Raw genomic sequence first — 23,381 nt, 5'->3', positions numbered from 1 at the left:
GAGAGAGGGACGGGGAGAGGGGATGGAAAAAGAATGGGGAGAGAGGGATGGAGGAGAGATAAGGGGGAGAGAGTGAGGGGGAGGAGAGATAAGGGGGAGAGAGTGAGGGGGAAGAGAGGGGGAGAGAGAAGAAAGGGGAGGGGAAAGAGAGAGGGGAAGAGGGAGGGCGGCGGAGAAAGAGGGATGGGGATAAATAGGGGAGAGAGGGAGAGGGAAGAGGGGAAGAGAGGAAGGAGAGAGATAGGGGAGAGAGGGAGAGGGATGGAGGAAGGCAGGAACTGTGGGATGTTTGTTGTGACAGCATCCTCACCCCACAGTGCTCCCTCCTCGCTACCTCTCCCACGGTGCAGTCCCGTCCCCATCCCCCCACCCTCGCCACTCTTTGAAAGATAACCAGCTGGAGCACCCTCCACTGCCGGTCAGTGTCTCTGCCTTGGGGAGTTCCTCGGCGGGCGCTCAACAAGCCCGGGCAGCGCCGGCGCTTTCTGAGGAGACGGGGGCTCCCGGGACCCTCGTTCTGGCTACTTTCTACGGGAGGACCACCGAGAGCGTCCTGCCTGGCTGCAGCGTTGGGCGTCGGACCGCAAGACCCTACGGGGGGGGGGCAGCAAAAAACTGCCGAGAAGATCACCAGGGTCCCCCCCCCCCGCCCTCCCCTTTTGTGACATTTACGGGGAGTGTAGCTCAAGAAGGGCCCGAACCATGGTCGAGGATCCCGACCACCCATCCCACAATCTCTCTGACCCACTACCGTCAGGGAGGAGGTACGGGACTGTCACACTGGGTAACAGCTTCCTCCCCCAGGCTGTCAGACTCTGCCACCGCCGAGGTCTCGTCACGGGGACAGCGAGCTGATCAGGCTCGGCACCGACCCGGCGGGTTGTTCTCGTGATGCGCTGGAGGACGGAGTTTGTGACCGTGGGATTTGAATTGCAAACTCGAAGCCAACCCGGTGCCGCGAGTTTCAAACACAGAGCGGGCACGGCGGGGAACTTTCCGGCCCACGACGTTGGAGTAGTCTTTGAATCTACTCCAGGACCACCCTAACTTCTTGCCTCCATTTCCCTACCGGCGATTAGGCTGGGCTTAGAGAGGGGCACTGCTGGGCCAAGATGTGTCTCGAAATAAAATCTGTCTCTTAAATGCATCGACCTCTACCACCACCGCTGGCAGCGAGTTCCACGCACTCTCCACTCTCTATACATTAAAACAAAACAATCATACAATCTCTTTGGCCCACAGGAAGGAGGTACAGGAGCTTCAGGACTAGGAACAGCTTTCTGACTCTAAATACCCTGCCTCCACCGAGGTCTCGTCACCAGGACTGCGAGCTCTTTGCTGTTTGCTGCGCACTGCAAGCATTTTGAATGATATTTTATTAACTTATTCGCGGTAATATTTTGTTTCATGCGTATTGTGTGTGTGTGGGAGAGAGAAAGAGAGATGTTTTGCGGGCGCGCCGTGGGTCGGGAGGAACTTTGTTTCTTTTGGTCGTATACATTGCACAGGTCAGCCGAGATTGGATCCGGTTCACTTTTGCGCGCGTCTGTGTTTGCCCACGTCCGTGCGTGTGTCTGTCTGTCTGTTTGTCTGGGGGCTTTACAAGGAACAGGTCGGACCGCACTTGGAGTATTGTGAGCAAGCGCTGTGATCGAAGAGAGAACGTGCCGGCGTTGTGAGGCGGCAGAGGAAGTTCGCGAGGATGAGCCCGGCAACGAAAGGGTTAACGTATGGGGAGAGTTTGACGGCTCTGGGCCTTTACTCGCTGGAGTTGAGCAGAATGAGGGGGCGGGGGGGGGGAAAGAATTTCATTGAAACCTATCGAATATTGAAAGGCCTCGATAGACTGGACATGGAGAGGATATTTCCTATAGTGGGGGAGTCTAGGTCCAGAGGACACAGATAGAGTGGATGTGGAGAGGATGTTTCCTACAGTGGGCGAGTCTAGGAACAGAGGACACAGATAGAGTGGATGTGGAGAGGATGTTTCCTATAGCGGGGGAGTCTAGGACCAGAGGGCACAGATAGAGTGGATGTGGAGAGGATGTTTCCTATAGTGGAGGAGTCTAGGACCAGAGAACACAGATAGAGTGGATATGGAGGGGATGTTTCCCATAGTGGGGGGTGTCTAGGTCCAGAGGACACAGATAGAGCGGATGTGGAGAGGATGTTTCCTATAGTGGGGGAGTCTGGGACCAGAGGACACGGATAGAGTGGATGTGGAGAGGATGTTTCCTACAGTGGGGGAGTCTAGGACCAGAGGGCACAGATAGAGTGGACGTGGAGAGGATGTTTCCTATACTGGGGGAGTCTAGGACCAGAGGGCACGGATAGAGTGGATGTGGAGAGGATGTTTCCTACAGTGGGGGAGTCTAGGACCAGAGGACACAGTTAGAGTGGATGTGGAGAGGATGTTTCCTATAGTGGGGGAGTCTAGGACCAGAGGACACAGATAGAGTGGATGTGGAGAGTATGTTTCCTACAGTGGGGGAGTCTAGGACCAGAGGGCACAGATAGAGTGGACGTGGAGAGGATGTTTCCTATAGCGGGGGAGTCTAGGACCAGAGGACACAGATAGAGTGGATGTGGAGAGGATGTTTCCTATAGCGGGGGAGTCTAGGACCAGAGGGCACAGATAGAGTGGATGTGGAGAGGATGTTTCCTATAGTGGAGGAGTCTAGGACCAGAGAACACAGATAGAGTGGATATGGAGGGGATGTTTCCCATAGTGGGGGGTGTCTAGGTCCAGAGGACACAGATAGAGCGGATGTGGAGAGGATGTTTCCTATAGTGGGGGAGTCTGGGACCAGAGGACACGGATAGAGTGGATGTGGAGAGGATGTTTCCTACAGTGGGGGAGTCTAGGACCAGAGGGCACAGATAGAGTGGACGTGGAGAGGATGTTTCCTATACTGGGGGAGTCTAGGACCAGAGGGCACGGATAGAGTGGATGTGGAGAGGATGTTTCCTACAGTGGGGGAGTCTAGGACCAGAGGACACAGTTAGAGTGGATGTGGAGAGGATGTTTCCTATAGTGGGGGAGTCTAGGACCAGAGGACACAGATAGAGTGGATGTGGAGAGTATGTTTCCTACAGTGGGGGAGTCTAGGACCAGAGGGCACAGATAGAGTGGACGTGGAGAGGATGTTTCCTATACTGGGGGAGTCTAGGACCAGAGGGCACGGATAGAGTGGATGTGGAGAGGATGTTTCCTACAGTGGGGGAGTCTAGGACCAGAGGACACAGTTAGAGTGGATGTGGAGAGTATGTTTCCTACAGTGGGGGAGTCTAGGACCAGAGGACACAGATAGAGTGGATGGGGAGAGGATGTTTCCTGTGATGTGGGAGTCTAGGACCAGAGGACACAGATAGAGTGGATGTGGAGAGGATGTTTCCTATAGTGGGGGAGTCTAGGACCAGAGGACACAGATAGAGTGGATGTGGAGAGGATGTTTCCTATAGTGGGGGAGTCTAGGACCAGAGGACACAGATAGAGTGGATGTGGAGAGGATGTTTCCTATGGTGGGGGAGTCTAGGACCAGAGGACACAGAGTGGATGTGGAGAGGATGTTTCCTATGGTGGGGGAGTCTAGGACCAGAGGACACAGATAGAGTGGATGTGGAGAGGATATTTCCTATAGTGGGGGAGTCTAGGACCAGAGGACACAGATAGAGTGGATGGGGAGAGGATGTTTCCTGTGATGTGGGAGTCTAGGACCAGAGGACACAGATAGAGTGGATGTGGAGAGGATGTTTCCTATAGTGGGGGAGTCTAGGACCAGAGGACACAGATACAGTGGTTGTGGAGAGGATGTTTCCTATAGTGGGAGAGTCTAGGACCAGAGGACACAGATACAGTGGTTGTGGAGAGGATGTTTCCTATAGTGGGAGAGTCTAGGACCAGAGGGCACAGCCTCGGAATAGAAGGACGTCCCTTTGGATCAGAGATGAGGAGGAATTTCTTTAGCCACAGGGCAGTGAATCTGTGTTGAATTCATTGCCACCATCCACCACCTGCCCCTATGGGTTCACATGATCGGGGGTGGGGGTGGGGGGGGGGACTAAGCAGGTGCTACACCTTTCCCAAGGGTGACCTGCAGGCTGGCGGAGGGAAGGAGGGCCTCACACCTCCTCTGGTAGAGACGCACCTCCACCCGGCCACCCGGACAGTGGACTGCTGCCACAGCGCAACTAATCTCACAACATGCGCCAGTGATAGTGGACCCGATTCAGATTCCGTCTGGACACTTGCACCCCACCCTGGGGAGAATGGTACTTTCGTCTGCCTTGTCTGTTGATTTTCTAATCGCTGGGACCTGCTGGGGGGCGGGGTGTGGGGTGGAAGTTCCCGTTATTTCTGTCCGCGGGTGCGTGACCCAGAGCTCGTCTCCGTGGCGGCCTGTTGTCTGTTCTCGGCACACACGCTCTCACCAGAGCCGCAGTGAGTCAGGAACCAACATCCTCCCCCCCCCCCCGCCCCACCAACACTCCGAAAGAAAAACACGCTTAAAGCCACCCATCTGCAAACACCGAACACAGTTGGCCCCCGCCGTGATAAACCAAAAACACTCCATCACCTGGAAACGGTCCAGATCTCACTTCCTCGCAGCCGCCGCCCCCTCACCGGCCCCTCTCTCACTTCCCCCTCCCGTGTGCTCACGGCCTCGCCTTCCGCTGGCTCGGCCTCCTCTCCCTCCACCCTCATCCGCGACAGAATCGCAGTCTAGACCATTACCACCGACGTATGTCATGAGGCTTGAGGTCGCACTACAGCGAAAAGCATACATACTCTAAATTATAAAATACTTCTAAATAAATAAATAGAAATTAAAAAGTAGTGAGGTCGTGTTCTCGGGTTCAATGTCCACTCAGAAATCGGATGGCCGAGGGGAAGAAGCTGTTCCTGAATCGTTGAGTGTGGGTCTTCAGGCTCCTGTACCTCCTCCCTGATGGTAGCAATGAGAAGAGGGCATGTCCTGGGTGGTGGGGGTCCTAAGGCGATGGAACGCCGCCTTTTCGAGGCATCGATGCCGTGGGAGGCTAGTTCCCGTGATGGAGCGGGAAAAGGCCACTCAGCTCATCGAGGCCGGCCCCGCTGCTTAATCCTATCCGAGGAGGAATTCCAGCCGGATTTCCTGCACTAATTCCTCCCACCCCCCTCGCCACCTCTCCCTCCCCCCTTAAAAATAAATAAAACTACCCTCTCCTCCTCTTTTGGAGGAGAATTCATCACGGAACAGGCCCTTCTAGCCCAGCAACCCACCGATTTAACCCCGGCCCAATCACCGGGCGGTTTACAATGACCAATTAACCTACCAACCGATACATCTTTGTGGGAGGAAACCGACGCGGTCACAGGGAGTGAACGTACAAACTCCTCGCGGGCAGCAGTGGGATTTGAACCCCGAGCTCTGGAATGGGCTGAGCTAGCATCAGGCCATTCAGCCCATCGAATCTCCTTCGCCATTCAATCATGGGCTGATCCAATTCTTCCAGTCGTCCCCACTCCCCTGCCTTCTCCCCGTACCCTTTGATGCCTTGGCTAATCAAGAACCTATCTATCTCTGCCTTAAATACACCCAATGACTTGGCATCCACAGCCACTCGTGGCAACAAATTCCACAGATTTACCACCCTCTGACTGAAGTAATTTCTCCACATCTGTTCTAAATGGACGTCCTTCAATCCTGAAGTCGTGTCCGTTTGGCTTAGATTCCCCTACCATGGGAAATAACTTTGTCATATCTAATCTGTTCAAGCCTTTTAACATTGGGAATGTTTCTATGAGATTCCCCCCTCATTCTCCTGAACTCCAGGGAATACAGCCCAAGAGCAGCCAGACGTTCCTCATATGGTAACCCTTCCATTCCTGGAATCATTCCCGTGAGTCTTCTCTGAACCCTCTCCAATGTCAGCATATCCGTTCTAAAATAAGGAGTCCAAAACTGCACACAATGCTCCAAGTGTGGTCTCACAAATGCCTTACAGAGCCTCAACATCACATCCCTGCTCTTATATTCTGTACCTCTAGAAACGAATGCCAACATTGCATTCACCTTCTTCACCACCGACTCTACCTGGAGGTTAACTTTAGGGTATCTTGCACGAGGACTCCCAAATCCTTTTGCATCTCTGCATTTTGAATTCTCTCCCCATCTAAATAATAGTCTGCCCATTTATTTCTTCCACCAAAGTGCACGACCATACACTTTCCGACATTGTATTTCATTTGTCACCTCTTTGCCCATTCCCCTGAACTATCTAAGTCTCTCTGCAGGCTCTCCGTTTCCTCAACACCTCCCACTCCCCCACCTCCAATCTGTTCAGGCTAATGTCACACTAACCATGGCGCCCCAAATGAACAACTGTTGCTCCCCATTTCCACCTTAAGCAAGCCTGCCCCAATTTTTAAAACAGTGCCACTTTATTCCAGATCCCCCCCCCATGGGATGAAACACCATCTCCACACCCACTCTATCCCGCCTCCCTTGGGATTTTATACCTTTCATTTAGAGGCAGGGTAGGTAGGTAATTAAAATCTTATTTCTCATGGTCACCATCTTAGAACCATAGAACCATAGAAATTACAGCACAGAAACAGGCCCTTTGGCCCTTCTTGGCTGTGCCGAACCATTTTCTGCCTAGTCCCACTGACCTGCACATGGACCATATCCCTCCATACACCTCCCATCCATGTATCTGTCCAATTTAGTCTTAAATGTTAAAAAAGAACCCGCATTTACCACCTCGTCTGGCAGCTCATTCCATACTCCCACCACTCTCTGTGTGAAGAAGCCCCCCCCTAATGTTCCCCTTAAACTTTTCCCCCCTCACCCTTAACCCATGTCCTCTGGTTTTTTTCTCCCCTTGCCTCAGTGGAAAAAGCCTGCTTGCATTCACTCTATCTATACCCATCATAATTTTATATACCTCTATCAAATCTCCCCTCATTCTTCTACGCTCCAGGGAATAAAGTCCTAACCTATTCAACCTTTCTCTGTAACTGAGTTTCTCAAGTCCCGGCAACATCCTTGTAAACCTTCTCTGCACTCTTTCAACCTTATTTATATCCTTCCTGTAATTTGGTGACCAAAACTGAACACAATACTCCAGATTCGGCCTCACCAATGCCTTATACAACCTCATCATAACATTCCAGCTCTTATACTCAATACTTTGATTAATAAAGGCCAATGTACCAAAAGCTCTCTTTACGACCCTATCTACCTGTGACGACACTTTCAGGGAATTTTGTATCTGTATTCCCAGATCTCTCTGTTCCACTGCACTCCTCAGTGCCTTACCATTAACCCTGTATGTTCTACCTTGGTTTGTCCTTCCAACATGCAATACCTCACACTTGTCAGTATTTAAACTCCATCTGCCATTTTTCAGCCCATTTTTCCAGCTGGTCCAAGTCCCTCTGCAGGCTCTGAAAACCCTCCTCACTGTCTACTACACCTCCAATCTTTGTATCATCAGCAAACTTGCTGATCCAATTTACCACATTATCATCCAGACCATTGATATAGATGACAAATAACAATGGACCCAGCACTGATCCCTGTGGCACACCACTAGTCACAGGCCTCCACTCAGAGAAGCAATTCTCTACCACCACTCTCTGGCTTCTTCCATCGAGCCAATGTCTAATCCAATTTACCACCTCTCCATGTATACCTAGCGACTGAATTTTCCTAACTAACCTCCCATGCGGGACCTTGTCAAAGGCCTTACTGAATTCCATGTAGACAATATCCACTGCCTTCCCTTCATCCACTTTCCTGGTAACCTCCTCGAAAAACTCCAATAGATTGGTCAAACATGACCTACCATGCACAAAGCCATGTTGACTCTCCCTAATAAGTCTCTGTCTATCCAAATGCTTGCAGATTCTGTCTCTTAGTACTCCGTCCAATAACTACTGACGTTAAACTCACCGGCCTATAATTTCCCGGATTACTTTTCGATCCTTTTTTAAACAACGGAACAACATGAGCCACTCTCCAATCCTCCGGCACTTCACCCGTAGACAGCGACATTTTAAATATTTCTGCCAGGGCCCCCACAATTTCAACACTAGTCTCCTTCAAGGTCATCATTATGCACTGTGTGGTGTGACATCATCACTCCGTGCCGTGCTGCACGACGAGGGCGAACATGGTCTTTCTATGAATACGATTGTTCTTGGCAACTTTTTTCGACAGAACTGGTTTGCCATTGCTGCCTTCTGGGCAGTGTCTTTACCGGATGGGTGACCTCTCCCCCCATTATCAATACTCCTCAGAGATCGTCTGCCTGGCGTCAGTGGCCACATAACCAGGACTTGTGAAGCGCACCGGCTGCTCATACGACCATCCACCACCTGCTCCCATGGGTCCACCTGACCCCGATCGGGAGGGCTGGGCAGGTGCCACACCTTGCCCAAGGGTGACCCGCAGGCTAGCAGAGGGAAGGAGCAAACTGCGCCTCCTCTGGCAGGGACGAATCCCCACTCGGCCATCCAAAATCTGATACTGCTGCAGCAAACAACTAATTGCACAACATGCGCCAGTGATAATGGACCCGACTCGGATTCTGTCCGGACATTTCCGCCCTGGGGAGTGAGGATTCTTTCCTCTGCCTTGTCCACGCCTCTGTTGATCGCTGGGGTCTATTGGGAGGGAGGGGGTGGTCCGCGTGAATCCTGGGCTCAGACGTGTGACTCAGACCTCGCCTCTGGGGTGGTCTGCTGTCTGTTGTCTGTTCCCAGGCTTGGGGAGGGATAGAGCACCTCACACCTCCTCCAGTACAGCTGTATTTCCACCCCACTACCCACGGTCTCATGGTGTGCTGGGGGAGGGGGGGGTTAACGAAAATACAAGGGAGGAAGTTAAGCCACAGAGGGAGAAAATTAAAGTCGAAGGATTGGATTTTTTTTTTCCTGCCATGTAAACTTCCAAACGCGCAGCAAAAACGTATCGCTGGCGTCGAATCAAATCAGCGAAGACTGTACGGGGGCAGCCCGCAAACGTCGACAAGCTCCCTGCAGGTCACTAACCTGAGACCGCACTCCGTCGGAATGCGGGAGGAAAAAAGTCCAAAGTTCAAAGTAATTTTTGTTATCAAAGTTCGCATCCCGTACAACCCTGAAGCTAATTTTCCTGAGGGCGTACTCAGCAAATCTGTGGAATGGTAACTATAGCAGGGTCAGTGAAAGATCAACCAGAGTGCAGAAGATAACAAACTGTGCAAATGCAAATATAAATAAATAGCAATAAATAATGAGAACATGAGATAAAGAGTCCTTAAAAGTCAGATCATTGGTTGTGGGAACATCTCAATGGATGGGCAAGTGAGTGTAGTTATCCCCTTTTGTTCAAGAGCCTGATGGTTGAGGGGGAATAACTGTTCCTGGCCCTGGTGGTGTGAGTTCTGAGGCCCCTGTACCTTCTACCTGATGGCAGCAGCAAGAAGAGAGCCTGGCCTGGGTGGTGGCAGGCCCTGATGATGGATGCTGCTTTCCTGTAGATGTGCTAAATGGTTGGGAGGGTTTCACCCACAAGACCATAAGACATAGGAGCAGAATTAGGCCATTCAGCCCATCGAGTCTGCTCTGCCATTCAATCGTGGCTGATTCTGGATCCCACTCAACCCTGTACACCTGCCTTCTTGCCTTATCCTTTGACGCCCTGACCAACCAGGAAATGATCAACATCTACCTTAAATACACCCACGGGCTTGGCCTCCACCGCAGTCTGTGGCAGAGCATTCCACAGACTCACTACTCTCTGGCTAAAAAAAATTCCTCCTTACCTCTGTTCTAAAGGGTCACCCCTCAATTCTGAGGCTGTGCTCTCTAGTTCTGGATACCCCCACCAAAGGAAACATCCTCTCTATATCCATCCCATCTAGTCCTTTTTACATCCGGTAGGTTTCAATGAGATCCCCATGCATTCTTCTAATTCCAGTGAGTACAGGCCTAAAGCAGCCAAACACGTCTCATATGTTAACCCCTTCATTCCCAGAACCATCCCTCTGAACCTCCTCTCGACTCTCTCCAGTGCCAAAACATCTTTTCTAAGATACGGGGGCCCAAAACTGTTGACAATACTCCAAGTGCAGCCTGACCAGTGTCTTATAAAGGCTCAGCATTATCTCCTTGCTTTTACATTCTATTCCCCTTGAAATGAATGCCAACATTGCATTTGCCTTCTTTACCACAGACTCAACCTGTAAATGAACCTTCTGGGAGTCTTGCGCGAGTCCCTCTGCACCTCTGATGTTTGAACCTTCTCTCCATTTAGATAATAGTCCGCACTATTGTTCCTTTTACCAAAATGCATGATCGTACATTTCCCAACACTGTATTCCATCTGCTATTTTTGTCCATTCTTCCAATTTGTCTAAGTCCTGCTGCAAACGCATTGCTTTCTCAGCACTACCTACCCCTCCAACTACATTCGTATCATCCACAATCTCTGCAACAAAGCCATGAATTCCAGTATCTAAGTCATTGACAAACAATGTGAAAAGTTGTGGTCCCAATACTGACCCCTGAGGAACACCACTAGTCACTGGCAGCCGACCAGAAAAGGTCTTTTTTATTCCCACTCACTTCCCCCTGCTTGTCAGCCATTCCTCTATCCATGCCAATATCTTTCCTGTAACACCATGGGATTTTATCTTGCTAAGCAGCCTCATGTATGGCACCTTATCAAATGCCTTCTGGAAATCCAAGTAAATGACATCCACTGTCTCCCCTCTGTCCACCCTGCTTGTTACTTCCTCGAAGAACTCCAACAGATTTCTGTTCTGCCTGGTTTGGAAATTGCACCATCTCGGATTGCAAGACCCTGCAGCAGATAGTGAGGTCAGCTGAGAAGATCATCGGGGTTTCTCTTCCCGCCATTACAGACACTTACACCGTAAAGCAAACAGCATTATGAAGGACCCCCATGCACCCCTCATATAAACTCTTCTCCCTCCTGCCATCTGGCAAAAGGCACCGAAGCATTCGGGCTCTCACGACCAGAGTATGTAACAGTTTCTTCCCACAAGCCATCAGACTCCTCAATACCCAGAGCCTGGACTCACACCAACCTACTGCCCTCTACTGTGCCTATTGTCTTGTTTATTATTTATTGTAGTGCCTGCACTGTTTTGTGCACTTTATGCAGTCCTGGGTAGGTCTGTAGTCTAGTGTAGTTTTGTGTTGTTTTACGTAGTTCTGTGTAGTTTTTGTATTGTTCATGGTCCTGGAAAACGTTGTCTCATTTTCGCTGTGTTCTGTACCGGCAGTTACGGTCGAAATGACAATAAAAAGTGACTTGACTTCACTTGAGATTTGTCAGGCAAGATTTCCCTTTACAGAAACCATGCTGACTTTGACGTATTTTATCATCAGTCTCCAAGTAGCTCGAAACCTCATCCTTAACAATAGACTCCAACACCTTCCCAACCACCGAGGTGAGGCTAACTGGCCTAAAACATCCTCTCTTTTGGCTTCCACCCTTCCGAAAGCGTGGAGTGACATTTGCTGTGATGGGCTGGGCCGATCCCTCTACCTGTTGTAGGATTTTCTGTTCAGAGGCTTTGGTGTTTCCCCTACCAGGCCGTGATGCAGCCAGTCAGTACACACCCTCCATCACCTACACACCCGGAACATCCAGAGGAAACCCACACAGACACGGGGAGAACGTACAAACTCCTTACAGGCAGCGACGAGAACTGAGCTCCCATCGTAGTGCCCGAGGAGTAACGGTTTAAGGTATCCCTCCAGCCGTAACGGAATTCAGACAGAATAGAGTGTCGCAGTCACAGAGAGAGCGCAGTGCAGGCTGGCAATAAGGTGCAAGGGGCCACGACGGGGAGGATTGTATCCGTAGGGTCCCTCGAGGGGGCCATCCAAGAGTCTGACAGCAGCGGGGTAGAGTCTGGTGGGACGTGCTTTCGGGCTTCTGTATCTTCTGCCTGATTGGGGGGGTGGGGTGAGAGAATAAAAGGGGAGAAAGCGACAATTCACAAACACGAGAAGGCTCGCTGATGGCGCAGGTTGCCCGGGGCGACTCGCACGAGGCACTGCAGGAACTCAGCAGGTCGGGGGCAGCGTCCGCGGAAAGGCACAAACAGCCGGCGTTTCGGGCCGAGACCCTTCGTCGGGACTGGAAAGGAGGCGGGGGGGGGGAAGATGCCAGAATAAAAAGGTTGGGGGGGGGTGGAAGGAGGGCAAGCTGGAGGGTGAGAGGTGAAGCCAGGCGGGTGGGAAAGGTCAAGGGCTGGAGAGGAAGGAATGTGAGAGGAGAGTGGACCATGGGAGAAAGGGAAGGAGGAGGGGACCCGGGGGAGGTGAGAGGCCAGGGTGAAGAGTAGAGGAAGAGGGGAAGGGGAGGAATTTTTTCTTTAATGACTGGGGTGGGTGGGGTAGGCTGCTTTAGCGAGGCAGCGGGAAGTGCAGACGGAAACCGCGGAGGATACCTGCACCGCGCTCTCTAACGGTAACACGGCAGCTCATGAAGAAAGCGTGTCCTCGGGAGCCTGCAGAGATTCAGCACCACATCTAAAACTTCGACAGACTTCTATAGACGTGCAGTGGAGTGTGTATTGACTGGCTGCATCACAGCCTGGTACGGAAACACCGACCTTCTTGTACAGAAAATCATACAAAAGGTGGTGGATACGGCCCAGTCCATCACGGGTAAAGCCCTCCCCGCCATTGAGCCCGTCTACATGAAACGCTCTCGTAGGAAAGCAGCATCCATCGTCAGAGACCCAGGCCATGCTCGTTTCTCGCTGCTGCCATCAGGAAGGAGGTACAGGAGCCTCAGGGCTCGCACCACCAGGTTCAGGAACAGTTACTACCCCTCAACCACCAGGCTCTTGAACAAAATGAGATAACTACACTCACTTGCCCATCCATTGAGATGTTCCCACAACCAGTGATCTCACTTTAAGGACTCTTTATCTCATTATTTACATGTGCATTTGCACAGTTTGTAATCTTCCGCACTCTGGTTGATCCCATTTACAGTTACTATTCTATAGATCTGCTGAGCATGCCCATAGGAAAATGAACCTTAGGATTGTATGTGGTGGCGTATATCTACAGTAGTGTGATAATAAAATTTACTTTGAACTTTGAACTACTTTCTGGTACTGTTTTACCTCGTGATACCCCGATGTATTGATGTGACGGATGGGGGTGTGGGGGAGATGTCCTTAAGTTTTTAGCAGCTTAAGTAACAACAGTGAACTAATGTCAATAACGTGGTCAGGTGACCATTAGATCACAGAGGCACAGGAGCAGAATCAGGCCATTCAGCCCATCCAGTCTCAACTCTCAACCATCAGGCTCTTGAACCAGAGGGGATAGCTTCACTTGCCCCATCACTGAACTGTTCCCACAACCTGCGGACTCACTGCCAAGGACTCTTCGCCTCATGTTCTCGATATTTATTGCTTATTTATTTATTATCGTTATTACTTTCTCTTTCATACTTGCTTTTTTTGCACATTGGTTAGAAAACTCAGGTTGGTGGGGTCTGTTACGGTTATTATTCGATGGATTTATTGAGCTTGCCCGCAAAAAAAGGGTATCTGAAGGTTGTATATGGCGACATGTACGCAGTTTGCCTCCGGCCACAACCTCGTCGCGCCTCAGCGGCCCGGAGAGCTACGTTGGCTGGAGTCAGGGCTTTCTGCTTTGGTAGGGTCACCCACGCCAAACAGGGTCAGAGGGCAGAGGTCGGACTAAGAGTGGTCCACTGGTCCTCCGGGTTCGGGGGTTCAGCTCAGGGCCGACGACCCCGACTGGTCAAACAAGATCGCGAGGGGAACGGCAGCGAAGGATGCTCGGCACCTGAGCACGATGCCATGGATAGGCAGATGGGGGACCTCCTAAATGCCAGCAGAGTGACGGGCAGGAAGTCAGCAGAGGTGGATCTAGGTAGTAAAGTGACCTTGAACTTTGAGACTGCTCTGTCATTCCGTCACCGTTTTATGATCCCTCTCGACCCCATTTTCCTGCCCTCGCCCTGTGACCTTTGCCACCCTAAGACAAGACCCCGAGACATAGAAGAAGAACCGGGCCATTCGGCCCAAATGGGATAGCACGGGTGGGTATAAGGGTTAATATGGAGGAGGTGAGGCGAAGGTCTGGCTTCTGCATTACCACTCTGCGACTCTGCTTGTGGTTTTGGAGCTGATTTGCATGCCTCCTGCGGGCGCCAGGTCTTTTTTTTAATAAAAAAAAATAAAACAGCGTGGTCACGCAGACCACAAGCCGAGGGCTTGGCAGTGCTCGGGGGGTGGGGGGGGGGAGACCGTGTGCCAAGCCTGGCCTGCCAGCTGTGCCCTCTCCTCAGGCTGGCAGGGACGTCAGAGACTCCATTCTCGCCTCCTTGGCTGACCGCACGCGGGCTCCACGCTCCCTCTCTCCGCAGGAGACCAGTTCACCCACCCCGACACTGAACTGTTCCCCACAAGCCCCGGACTCACTTTCAAAGACACTTCCTCTCACATTCTCAATGTTTACTGCTTAGGTTTTTTAAAAAAAATTTGTATTTGCACAGCTTGTTGTCTTCGCACACTGATTTTGTTTTTCCCCATCCTGTGTGTGGTCTTTCATGGACTCAATGGTGTTTCTTTGCAATTACTGTGAATGCCCACAAGAAAATGAATCTCGGGGTGGTGTTGGGTCACACATGTGTACTTTGATAATAAATTCACTTTGAACTCCCTGTGACAAACTGACCCCCCTTTCACACTGTAACAAAGAGTGCGCTGGCATTGGAGAGGGGCCAGAGGAGGCTCATGAGAATAATCCTGGACTGAAAGGGTTAATGTATGAGGCACATTTGATGGCTCTGGGTCTGTTTCTTGCTGGGGTTTAGAAGAATGCAGGGGGAGGGGGGAGGATCTCATTGAAACCTATTGAATATGAAAGGCCTCAATAGAGTGGACATGGAGAGGATGTTTCCTATAGTGGGGGGAGTCTAGGACCAGAGGACACAGATAGAGTGGATGTGGAGAGGATGTTTCCTATAGTGGGGGGAGTCTAGGGCCAGAGGACACAGATAGAGTGGATGTGGAGAGGATGTTTCCTATGGTGGGGGAGCCTAGGACCAGAGGACACAGATAGAGTGGATGTGGAGAGGATGTTTCCTGTAGTGGGGGGAGTCTAGGACCAGAGTGGATGTGGAGAGGATGTTTCCTGTAGTGGGGGAGTCTAGGACCAGAGGACACAGCCCAGAATAGAGGGATATCCATTTAGAACAAAGATGAGGAGGAATTTCTTTGGCCAGAGGGTGGTGAATCTGTGGAATTCACTGCCACAGACGGCTGTGGAGGCCAGGTCATTGGGTATATTTAAGGCAGAGGTTGATAGGTTCTTGATGAATCAGGGTGCCAAAGGTTACGGGGGGAAGGCAGGGAAATGGAGTGGGGAGGGATAATAAATCAGCCATGATTGAATGGTAGATCAGACTCAAACTTGCTCTTTTCACCTTAAACGTATGCCCTCTGTTGTCAGACATTTTAACCCTGGGATAAAAAAGATGCCGTCCGTTTACCCCATCCAAGCCTCTCAGAGTATTGCCACTCGGGTTGGCACCAGAAGGCGTGGAGACACTTGCGGGCTCACCCCCAGCGCATCCCTTAACGCATTTCACCGCACGTTCCCATGCGCGGGACATAGACGAGCAGTTTCGGATCGGAATGTCCGCACAGGCACTGCACTTCAACCAGAATCTGGTTCATTACTGCTGACGTGCCAGAGGTTTGGCAGCAGCACAGTGCAAAGATGTAAAATTAATTTTAGCCGGGCACGGAATGGCGAGTTTAATTAGGCTGGCGTGACAGCTCGGTCCGAGGCCTGCTCCTGCACCATACTGTTTTAACATGTGCCTCGTCCCCTCAGGCACACACGCCTCGCTCGCCCCAGCCCAGAGGGGTCCGCGTACCGACTCACCCGGGACCCCTCTCTATACCACGGCCTCCCCCGGTCCCCAATCTACATGGGAAGATCCCACAGACTGAAACCTTACCACTACCCGGGGAGCGGCTGTGTGGTGGCTAGCAACGGTTTACAGTACCAGGTTCAATACCTACTGCTGCCCACGAGGAGTTTGTACGTTCTCCCCGTGACCGCGTGGGTTTCCTCCCACACAGTCCAAAGACGTACCGGTCGGTGGGTTAATTGGTCATTGTAAATTGCCCCGTGATTAGGCAAGGGTTAAACCTGGGGACTGTGGGCAGCACGGCTCAAAGGGACGAAAGGACTTGTCCTGTCTCTTAGTAAAGAAATAAATATTATTTATTTCATTCAGAGACGTGGCGGGGAACAGGCCCTTCCCTCAACCGACTGAATTAATTGTCGCGGGACAATTTACAATGACCGAATTGACCCACTGACCGGTAGGGCTTCGGACCGCGGGAGGAGACCAGAGCACCCGGAGGAAACCCACGCGGTTACGGGGAGAGACCGTACAAACTCCTCACAGAGGGCACCGGGAATGAACTCTGAACCCTGACCCCCCCCCACCCCCCTCCCCAGAGCTGGAATAGGGTCAGGCACTTATCGCCTCACTGTCGTGGGGGAGGAGTGTGGGCATGCCTCCCCCTCGGAATCCCCTTCCGGGGGGGGGGGATGGAGGGATTGGGTGACCCACTTCCCCCCCCCACACGTCCCAACAGAGGGAGGACGTCCAAATGTCATCATTGTGGGGGTTGGTGCTCCATCCCGTCCAGAGGGGGTCAGGGCCCCTCTCCCCCCCTCACCCAAGACAGGACAACACTAACCAAGGGCGCTCTTCCCCAAACCCCCCCCCCCCGCACCCAGCCACGTCTCCCGGTGCACGGGAAGATCCCAGTAGTTACCGGGCAAAAGGTGGGCATGAGGCGGAGCGCTGGCCTCGCACGTGACTACCACCTGGCGGGATCTGCCCCGCGCCCTGGCGGGGATAAACACCCACTTGCCCCGCCGGCTCGGACCCCGCCACCCCTCGGGGTCCCGACACGAGACAAGGGGACTGTGTCCGGGCCGGCGACAGCCAACGAGACTACTTCCTGTTCGGAAAACGGGCAGGAGGGGGTTAAAGTCGCCCCGCCGACCCGCAGGCTGTCAATTTCAGAATAGGAGAGCTCCCGATCCGGGACCGGGACCCGGACCTGACCCCCACTACTTTTAACCCCCTCCCTCCTTCCAAAAAAAACTTGTGCAAATCTTTTCAGTTGAGTTTACTCACGAAAACTGTGAGCTGTGGAGTCGTCCATTCCGGGCCGATTTCGGGGAGAGGGGGAAGGGGGGGAGAGGGAGGGAGTAGGAGGGGAGGGGAGCGGAGCGGGCCCTCGGGGAGCTCAGAGGCACAGCAAGATCCCAGCTCAACGAGCGCCTGGCCGGGAGAGCGCCAGGGGAAGCGGGGCCATTGCGACAGGGCAGATCGGACGCGAGTGCGCGCCGCCCCTTCCCGGTGTCGGACGCTCCTCCTCCCCACCGCCCCCTCAGGTTCGCGCAACTCCCGGCCTCGGCCTTGGAGGGAGCGCCGCGCCGCTGCTGGGGCTACTCCCCCGGGAGTAGTGAGGGATCCCCGCATTGTGGGTGGGGGGGGCTGAAGATTCACGCAGTCCATTGGGACGGTGCGGGAGCTCCGCGCCTGCGGGGAAGAGGAGCGAGGGAGCGCCGCACCGCGGGAGCGGACGCCGTCCTGCGGGCGAGGGAGCGCCCCCGCCTTGGGAGTGGCGGCGAGAGAGCTTCACTCTGTGGCAGGGGCGCTCTGTGTGTGTGTGTGTGTGGGAGAGGCGGTGAGGGAGCCCTTTGCTGTGGGAGAGATTGTGAGGGAGAGTTGCATTGTGGAAGGGGCGGTAAGGGAGCGCTGGGTGGGGGAGGGGTAGTGAGGGAGCGACATAGTGGGAGGGGCAGTTAGGGGTCTCCACACGGTTGTAGAGGTGGTGTGGCAGCTTCATAGAAAAGTACAGCACAGAAACAGGCCCTTCAGCCCCTCTAGTCTGTGCCCAACCATTTAAACAGCCTGCTCCCAAATGACCTCCATATCCCTCCCATCCACGCTACCTATCCAAACTTCGCTTAAGTGTTGAAATGGAGCTCGTATCCATCTATTGTGCTGTCAGCTCGTTCCACACTCTCACTACTCTCTGAGTGAAGAAGTTTCCCCTCATGTTACCCTTAAACTTCTCACCTTTCACCCTTAACCCATGGTTGTAGCCCCACCCAACCTCTGTGGAGAAAGCCTGCTTGCATTTAACCCTATCTATACCCCTCATAATTTTGTACACCTCTATCAAATCTCCCCTCAATCTTCTACGTTCCAAAGAATACAGTCCTAATCTAGTCAATCTTTCCTCATAACTCAGGTCCTCCCATCCCGGCAACAATTTCCTCTGCATTCTTTCAACCTTATTTACATCTTTCCTGTAGGTCGATGACCAAACCTGCACGACTACATAATGTGGGTGTGGCGGTGAGGGAGCTCCACGCAGTAGGGATGACAGTGGAAGAACTGTGCACTGTGAGTGTGGGGTGGGGGGAGGGGGAGATTTCCCTCGTATAATGTTGGGTATTCTGAAGTTTGGAAATACAGCAAATATTAACGATAACCGGCAACCGCAGCTCAGGTGCAAACCGTCCCTTCTCTGCTGGTCCCACCTCCCCTGGAAGAGAGATCAATGATTCAAAAAAAAAAATTGCATTCATGCACATGCAGACACCTCAGGTCAACCGGATGCTTCATGCTCTGAGCTGCAGTTAAAATTTAACCTACAATCCATATTCTTCAGATCTGAATATGGATTGTAGGTTAAATTTTAACTGCAGCTCAGAGCATGAAGCATCCGGTTGACCTGAGATGTCTGCATATGCATGAATGCAATTTTTTTGAATCGTTGAGCTCTCTTCCAGGGGAGGTGGGACCTGTACAAAAGGGACGGTTTGCACCTGAACTGGAGGGGGGCTAATACCCTAGCAGGAAGGTTTGTTAATAGTTTAAACCCCACCGTGCAGGGGGATGGGAACCAGAGTGACAGAACTGTTGGCAGAGAGGCTGTGGAGGCAGATGCTGGTGAGATTCAAAGTCAGGAATCAAAAGGTTGAGCATGGTGCCACTGATGTCCTGTGTGGGGCACATTTTAATGCAGGAAGTCTCGTAGGAAAGGCAGATGAGCTCAGGGCACGGATCAACCCCTGGAACTGCGATGTTGCAGCCGGTAGCGAGCCTTGGTCACAGGAGGGGCAGGACTGGCAACTCGGTACACCGGGATTCTGTTCTTTTAGACGTGACAGAGCGGGAGGGTTGAAAGGAGGAGGGCTGACATTACTAGTCAGGGAAAATGTCACAGCAGTGCTCAGTCAGGACAGACTGGAGAGCTCATGGGTGCAAGTGAGAAATAATAAAGTTATGACCATATTAATTGGGCTATATTACCCACCACCCAACAGTCCGAGGGATTTAGAGGAACAAATTTGTACAGAGGTCGTTGCAAGAAACACAATGTTGTTACAGCAGGTGATTTTAACTTTCCATGTATTGACTAGGAATCCCAGACTGTAAAAGGACTGGATGGGATAGAGTTTGACAAATGTGCTCAGGAAAGTTTTCTTTATCAGAACGTAGAAGTCGCAATGAGAGGGCATACAGTACTGGATCTGGTATTCGGGAACACAACAGGACAGGTGATACTTTGGGTGGGTGAACACTTTGCACCCAGTGACCACAATGCCATTAGTTTCAAAAGTAAATTTGCGGGTTGGGATTGCAAATTGGAGAAAGGCCAGTTTTGATGGTATCTGGAAAGCGTGGACTGGGACAGGCTGTCCTCTGGTGAAGGTGCGCTTGGAAAGCGGGAGGCCTTCAGAAGTGAAATGTTGAGAGTAGAAAGCCTGTCAGAATAAAAGGTAAAGACAACAAGTGGAGGGAATCGGCTGCAGTCTTCAGATGTGAGGCAGAGCAGCAGTGAGGTCACGGACCCTGTACGGATGACAGAGGAGAAGGCGTTTGCTGTCCTGAGGCAAATTAGGGTGGTTAAATCACCAGGGCCCGACACAGTGTTTCCTCAGACCCTGTGGGAGGCCGGTGCAGCAATTACTGGGGCCCGAGCAGAGACTTTTAAAATCGTCCTTAGCCAGAGCGAGGCCCCGGAGGCCGGTGAGCCTGTCATCAGTCGTGGGAAAGTTATTGGAAGGTATTCCAAAGGACCGGATACAGGAGCACTTGGATAGACAGGAACTGGTTAAGGATGGACAGCCTGGCTTTGTGCCTGGTAAGTCCTGTCTATGCAATCTCACAGAGACGTTCGAGGAGGTTACTAGGAAAGTTGATGAAGGTAAGGCAGTGGATGTTGTCTACATGGACTTCAGCAAGGCTTTGGACAAGGTCCCGCATGGGAGGCTGGACAAGAAGGTTTGGTCGCTCGGCATTCAGGCTGAGGTAGTAAATTGGATTAGACATTGGCTTTGAGGGAGAAGACAGAGAGTGGTAGTAGAGAGTTGCCTCTCTGACTGGAGGCCTGTGACTGGTGGAGTGTCACAGGGATCAGTGCTGGGTCTGCTGTTGTTTGTTGTCTATATCAACGATCTGGATGATAATGTAGCTAACTAGATCAGCAAATTTGCAGATAGCACCAAGATTGGGGGTGGGGGGGTTGGGAGTGTAGTGGACGGTGAGGAAGACTGTCAGAGCTTGCAGCTGGAAAAAATGGGCTGAAAAAAATGGCAGACGGAATTTAATGCAGACAAGTGCGAGGCGTGGCACTTTGGTAGGACCAACCAGGGTGGGTCTTACACAATAAACAGTCGGGCACTGAGGAGTGCGGTTTAACAAAGGAACCTGGGAATACTGGTCCATAGTTCACTGAAAGTGGCGTCACAAGTCATACAGAAAGCTTTTGTCACGCTGGCCTTCATAAATCAAAGTATTGAGTACAGGAGATGGGATGTTATGTTGAAGTTGTACAAGACGTTGGTGAGGCCTGATTTTAGATTATGAGAACACTCAGTCCTTGTTTATTGTCATTTAGAAATGCATACATGCATTAAGAAATGATACAACGTTTCTCCGGCGTGATATCACAGAAAACAGGACAAACCAAAGACTAACACTGACAGAACCACATAATTATAACATACAGTTACAGCAGTGCAAAGCAATACCATAATTTGATAAAGAACAGACCATGGGCACAGTAAAAAAAAGTCTCAAAGTCCCGAGTCGATCGACTCCCGAGTCCCCGATAGCAGGCGGCAAAAGGGAGAAACTCCCTGCCATAATCCTCCAGGCACCGTCAATCTGTCGATGCCTTGGAAGCAGCCCACCACAGCCGACACTGAGTCCGTCCATCCAAAAACTCCAAGCTTCCGAGCAGCCTCTTCGATACAGCCTCCCGAGCGCCATCCTCTGCCGAGTGCCTTCGACCTCTCCCCGGCCGCTGAAACACGCAAAGCCAGGGATTTCAGGGCCTTCAGCTCCGGAGATTCCGGTTTCCACACTAAATTTTAATTTGGAGTATTGGGTGCAGTTTTGGTCACTGACTTACAGTAAATAATGTTGAAAGAATCCTGAGGAAATTTACAAGGAAGTTGCTGAGCTTGGACCCGAGTTATAAGGAAAGACTGAACAGGTTTGGCCTGTATTCTAAATTTGACAGAGGTATACAAAATTCTGAGGGGTTATAGATAGGGTAAATGCAAGCAGGCTTTTTCCACTGAGGTTGGGTGAGACTGCAATCAGAGGTCATGGGTTAAGGGTGAAAGGTGAGAAGTTTAAGGGGAACATGAGGGGAAACTCGTTCACTCAGAGGGTGGTGAGAGTGTGGAACCAGCTGCTGGCACAAGTGGTGGATGCCAGCTCGATTTCAACGTTGGAAGAGAAGTTTGGATAGGTACGTGGACGTGCGATGGTCCTGGTGCAGGTCTGTGGGAGTAGACACGGACTAGATGGGCCAGAAGCCCTGTTTCTGGGCCTGTACTTCGCTATGTCACTCAACGCTCCATTGCATGAACAGGGCTCAGACCAGAGTAATTGGCACTCACTTGGACGAGTGTTGGCGGGGTGATCCAGGCATTTGTATAAAACTACTTGCAACTCAAAAGGAAGCATTATGAGGGCATTGCGACTATAGAAATCGTCCTCGTACCTTTGTTCTTTAACATACGAGAATGTGCTGTAATGTTAAGACGGGGTGAATCCAGGGCAACTCTCACGAAACGCTGGAGGAACTCGGCAGGCCAGGCAGCATCCGTGGAGGGGAATAAACAGTCGACGTTAAAGGCCAAGATCCTTCATCAGGACCGGAGAGGATGGGGGTGAGGGGAGGAGGGAGGGGTACGAGCTGGCAGGTGAGGGGGAATATGGTTGGGGATGAAGTAAGAAGCTGGGAGGTGATTGGTGGAAAAGGTAAAGGGCTGAAGAAAGAGGAATCTGATAGGAGAGGAGGGTGAACAACATACACACGCACAAAATGGTGGAGGAACTCAGCAGGCCAGGCAGCATCTGTGGGAAAGCGTAAACAGTCGAGGTTTCGGGCCGAGACCCTTCGACACGACTGGAGGGAAAAAAAAAGGTGAGGAGTCAGGGTGAAAAGGCGAGGGAGAAACACAAGGCGGTAGGTGAAACCGGGAGGGGGAGGAGGTGAAGTACAGAGCTGGGAGGTCGATTGGTGAACGAGATACAGGGCTGGAGAATGGGGAGTCTGATAGGAGAGGACTGAAGGCCGTGGAAGAAAGAAAAGGGAGAGGAGCACCAGAGGGAGATGATGGGCAGGTAAGGAGGTAAGGTGAGAGAGGAGAAAGAGGGTGGGGAATGCTGAAGGGGGGGGTCCATGAACGGAAATTGGGAGAAATCAATGTTCATACCATCAGATTGGAGGCTGCCCAGATGGAATACAAGGTGTCGTTCCTCCGGCTGTTTGAGGCCCTGAATGGTAGTGAGGGAGGAGGTGCGTGCAACTCCCTTGTCCATTCGTCCCTCCCCACTGATCTCCCTCCTGGCACTTATCCTTGCAAGGGGAACAAGAGCCACACCAGCCCCTATATCTCCTCCCTCACCACCATTCAGGGCCCCAAACAGTCTTTCCAGGTGAGGCGACCCTTCACCAGTGAGTCTGTTGGGGTCACATACTGTGTTCGGTGCTCCCGGTGTGGCCTCCTGTACATCGGTGAGACCCAACATAGATTGGGAGACCGCTTTGCTGAGCTCCAGCGTTCTGTCTGCAGAGAAAATGGGATCTCCCAGTGGTCACCCATTTTAATTCCACTTCCCATTCCAATGTGGCCTCCTCCACTGTCAGGATGAGGCCACACTCAGGTTGGAGGAACAACGCCATATATTCCATTTGGGTAGCCTCCAACCTAACAGCATGAACATCGATTTCTCAAACTTCCAATAATGGCCCCC

At 51.9% G+C, this 23,381-nt stretch overlaps 1 protein-coding gene across 1 annotated transcript in view; it reads right to left on the bottom strand.

Annotated features, from left to right (window-relative positions):
* LOC140188920 (echinoderm microtubule-associated protein-like 3) overlaps positions 1-23,381 on the bottom strand; it is an 89,846-nt gene that overhangs the window by 56,386 nt on the left and 10,079 nt on the right. The window contains exons 3-5 of the mRNA XM_072245572.1: positions 17,223-17,705; positions 16,813-17,095; positions 371-591 (exon numbers count right to left, since the gene is read on the bottom strand). Of these exons, the coding sequence (XP_072101673.1) occupies positions 371-591; positions 16,813-17,095; positions 17,223-17,705 (987 nt within the window). The remainder of the gene's footprint in view (positions 1-370; positions 592-16,812; positions 17,096-17,222; positions 17,706-23,381) is intronic.

Source organism: Mobula birostris, chromosome 28 (assembly GCF_030028105.1).
Source record: "Mobula birostris isolate sMobBir1 chromosome 28, sMobBir1.hap1, whole genome shotgun sequence".
Classification (NCBI taxonomy): domain Eukaryota; kingdom Metazoa; phylum Chordata; class Chondrichthyes; order Myliobatiformes; family Myliobatidae; genus Mobula; species Mobula birostris.
This window is presented reverse-complemented; position numbering and strand designations above follow the sequence as displayed.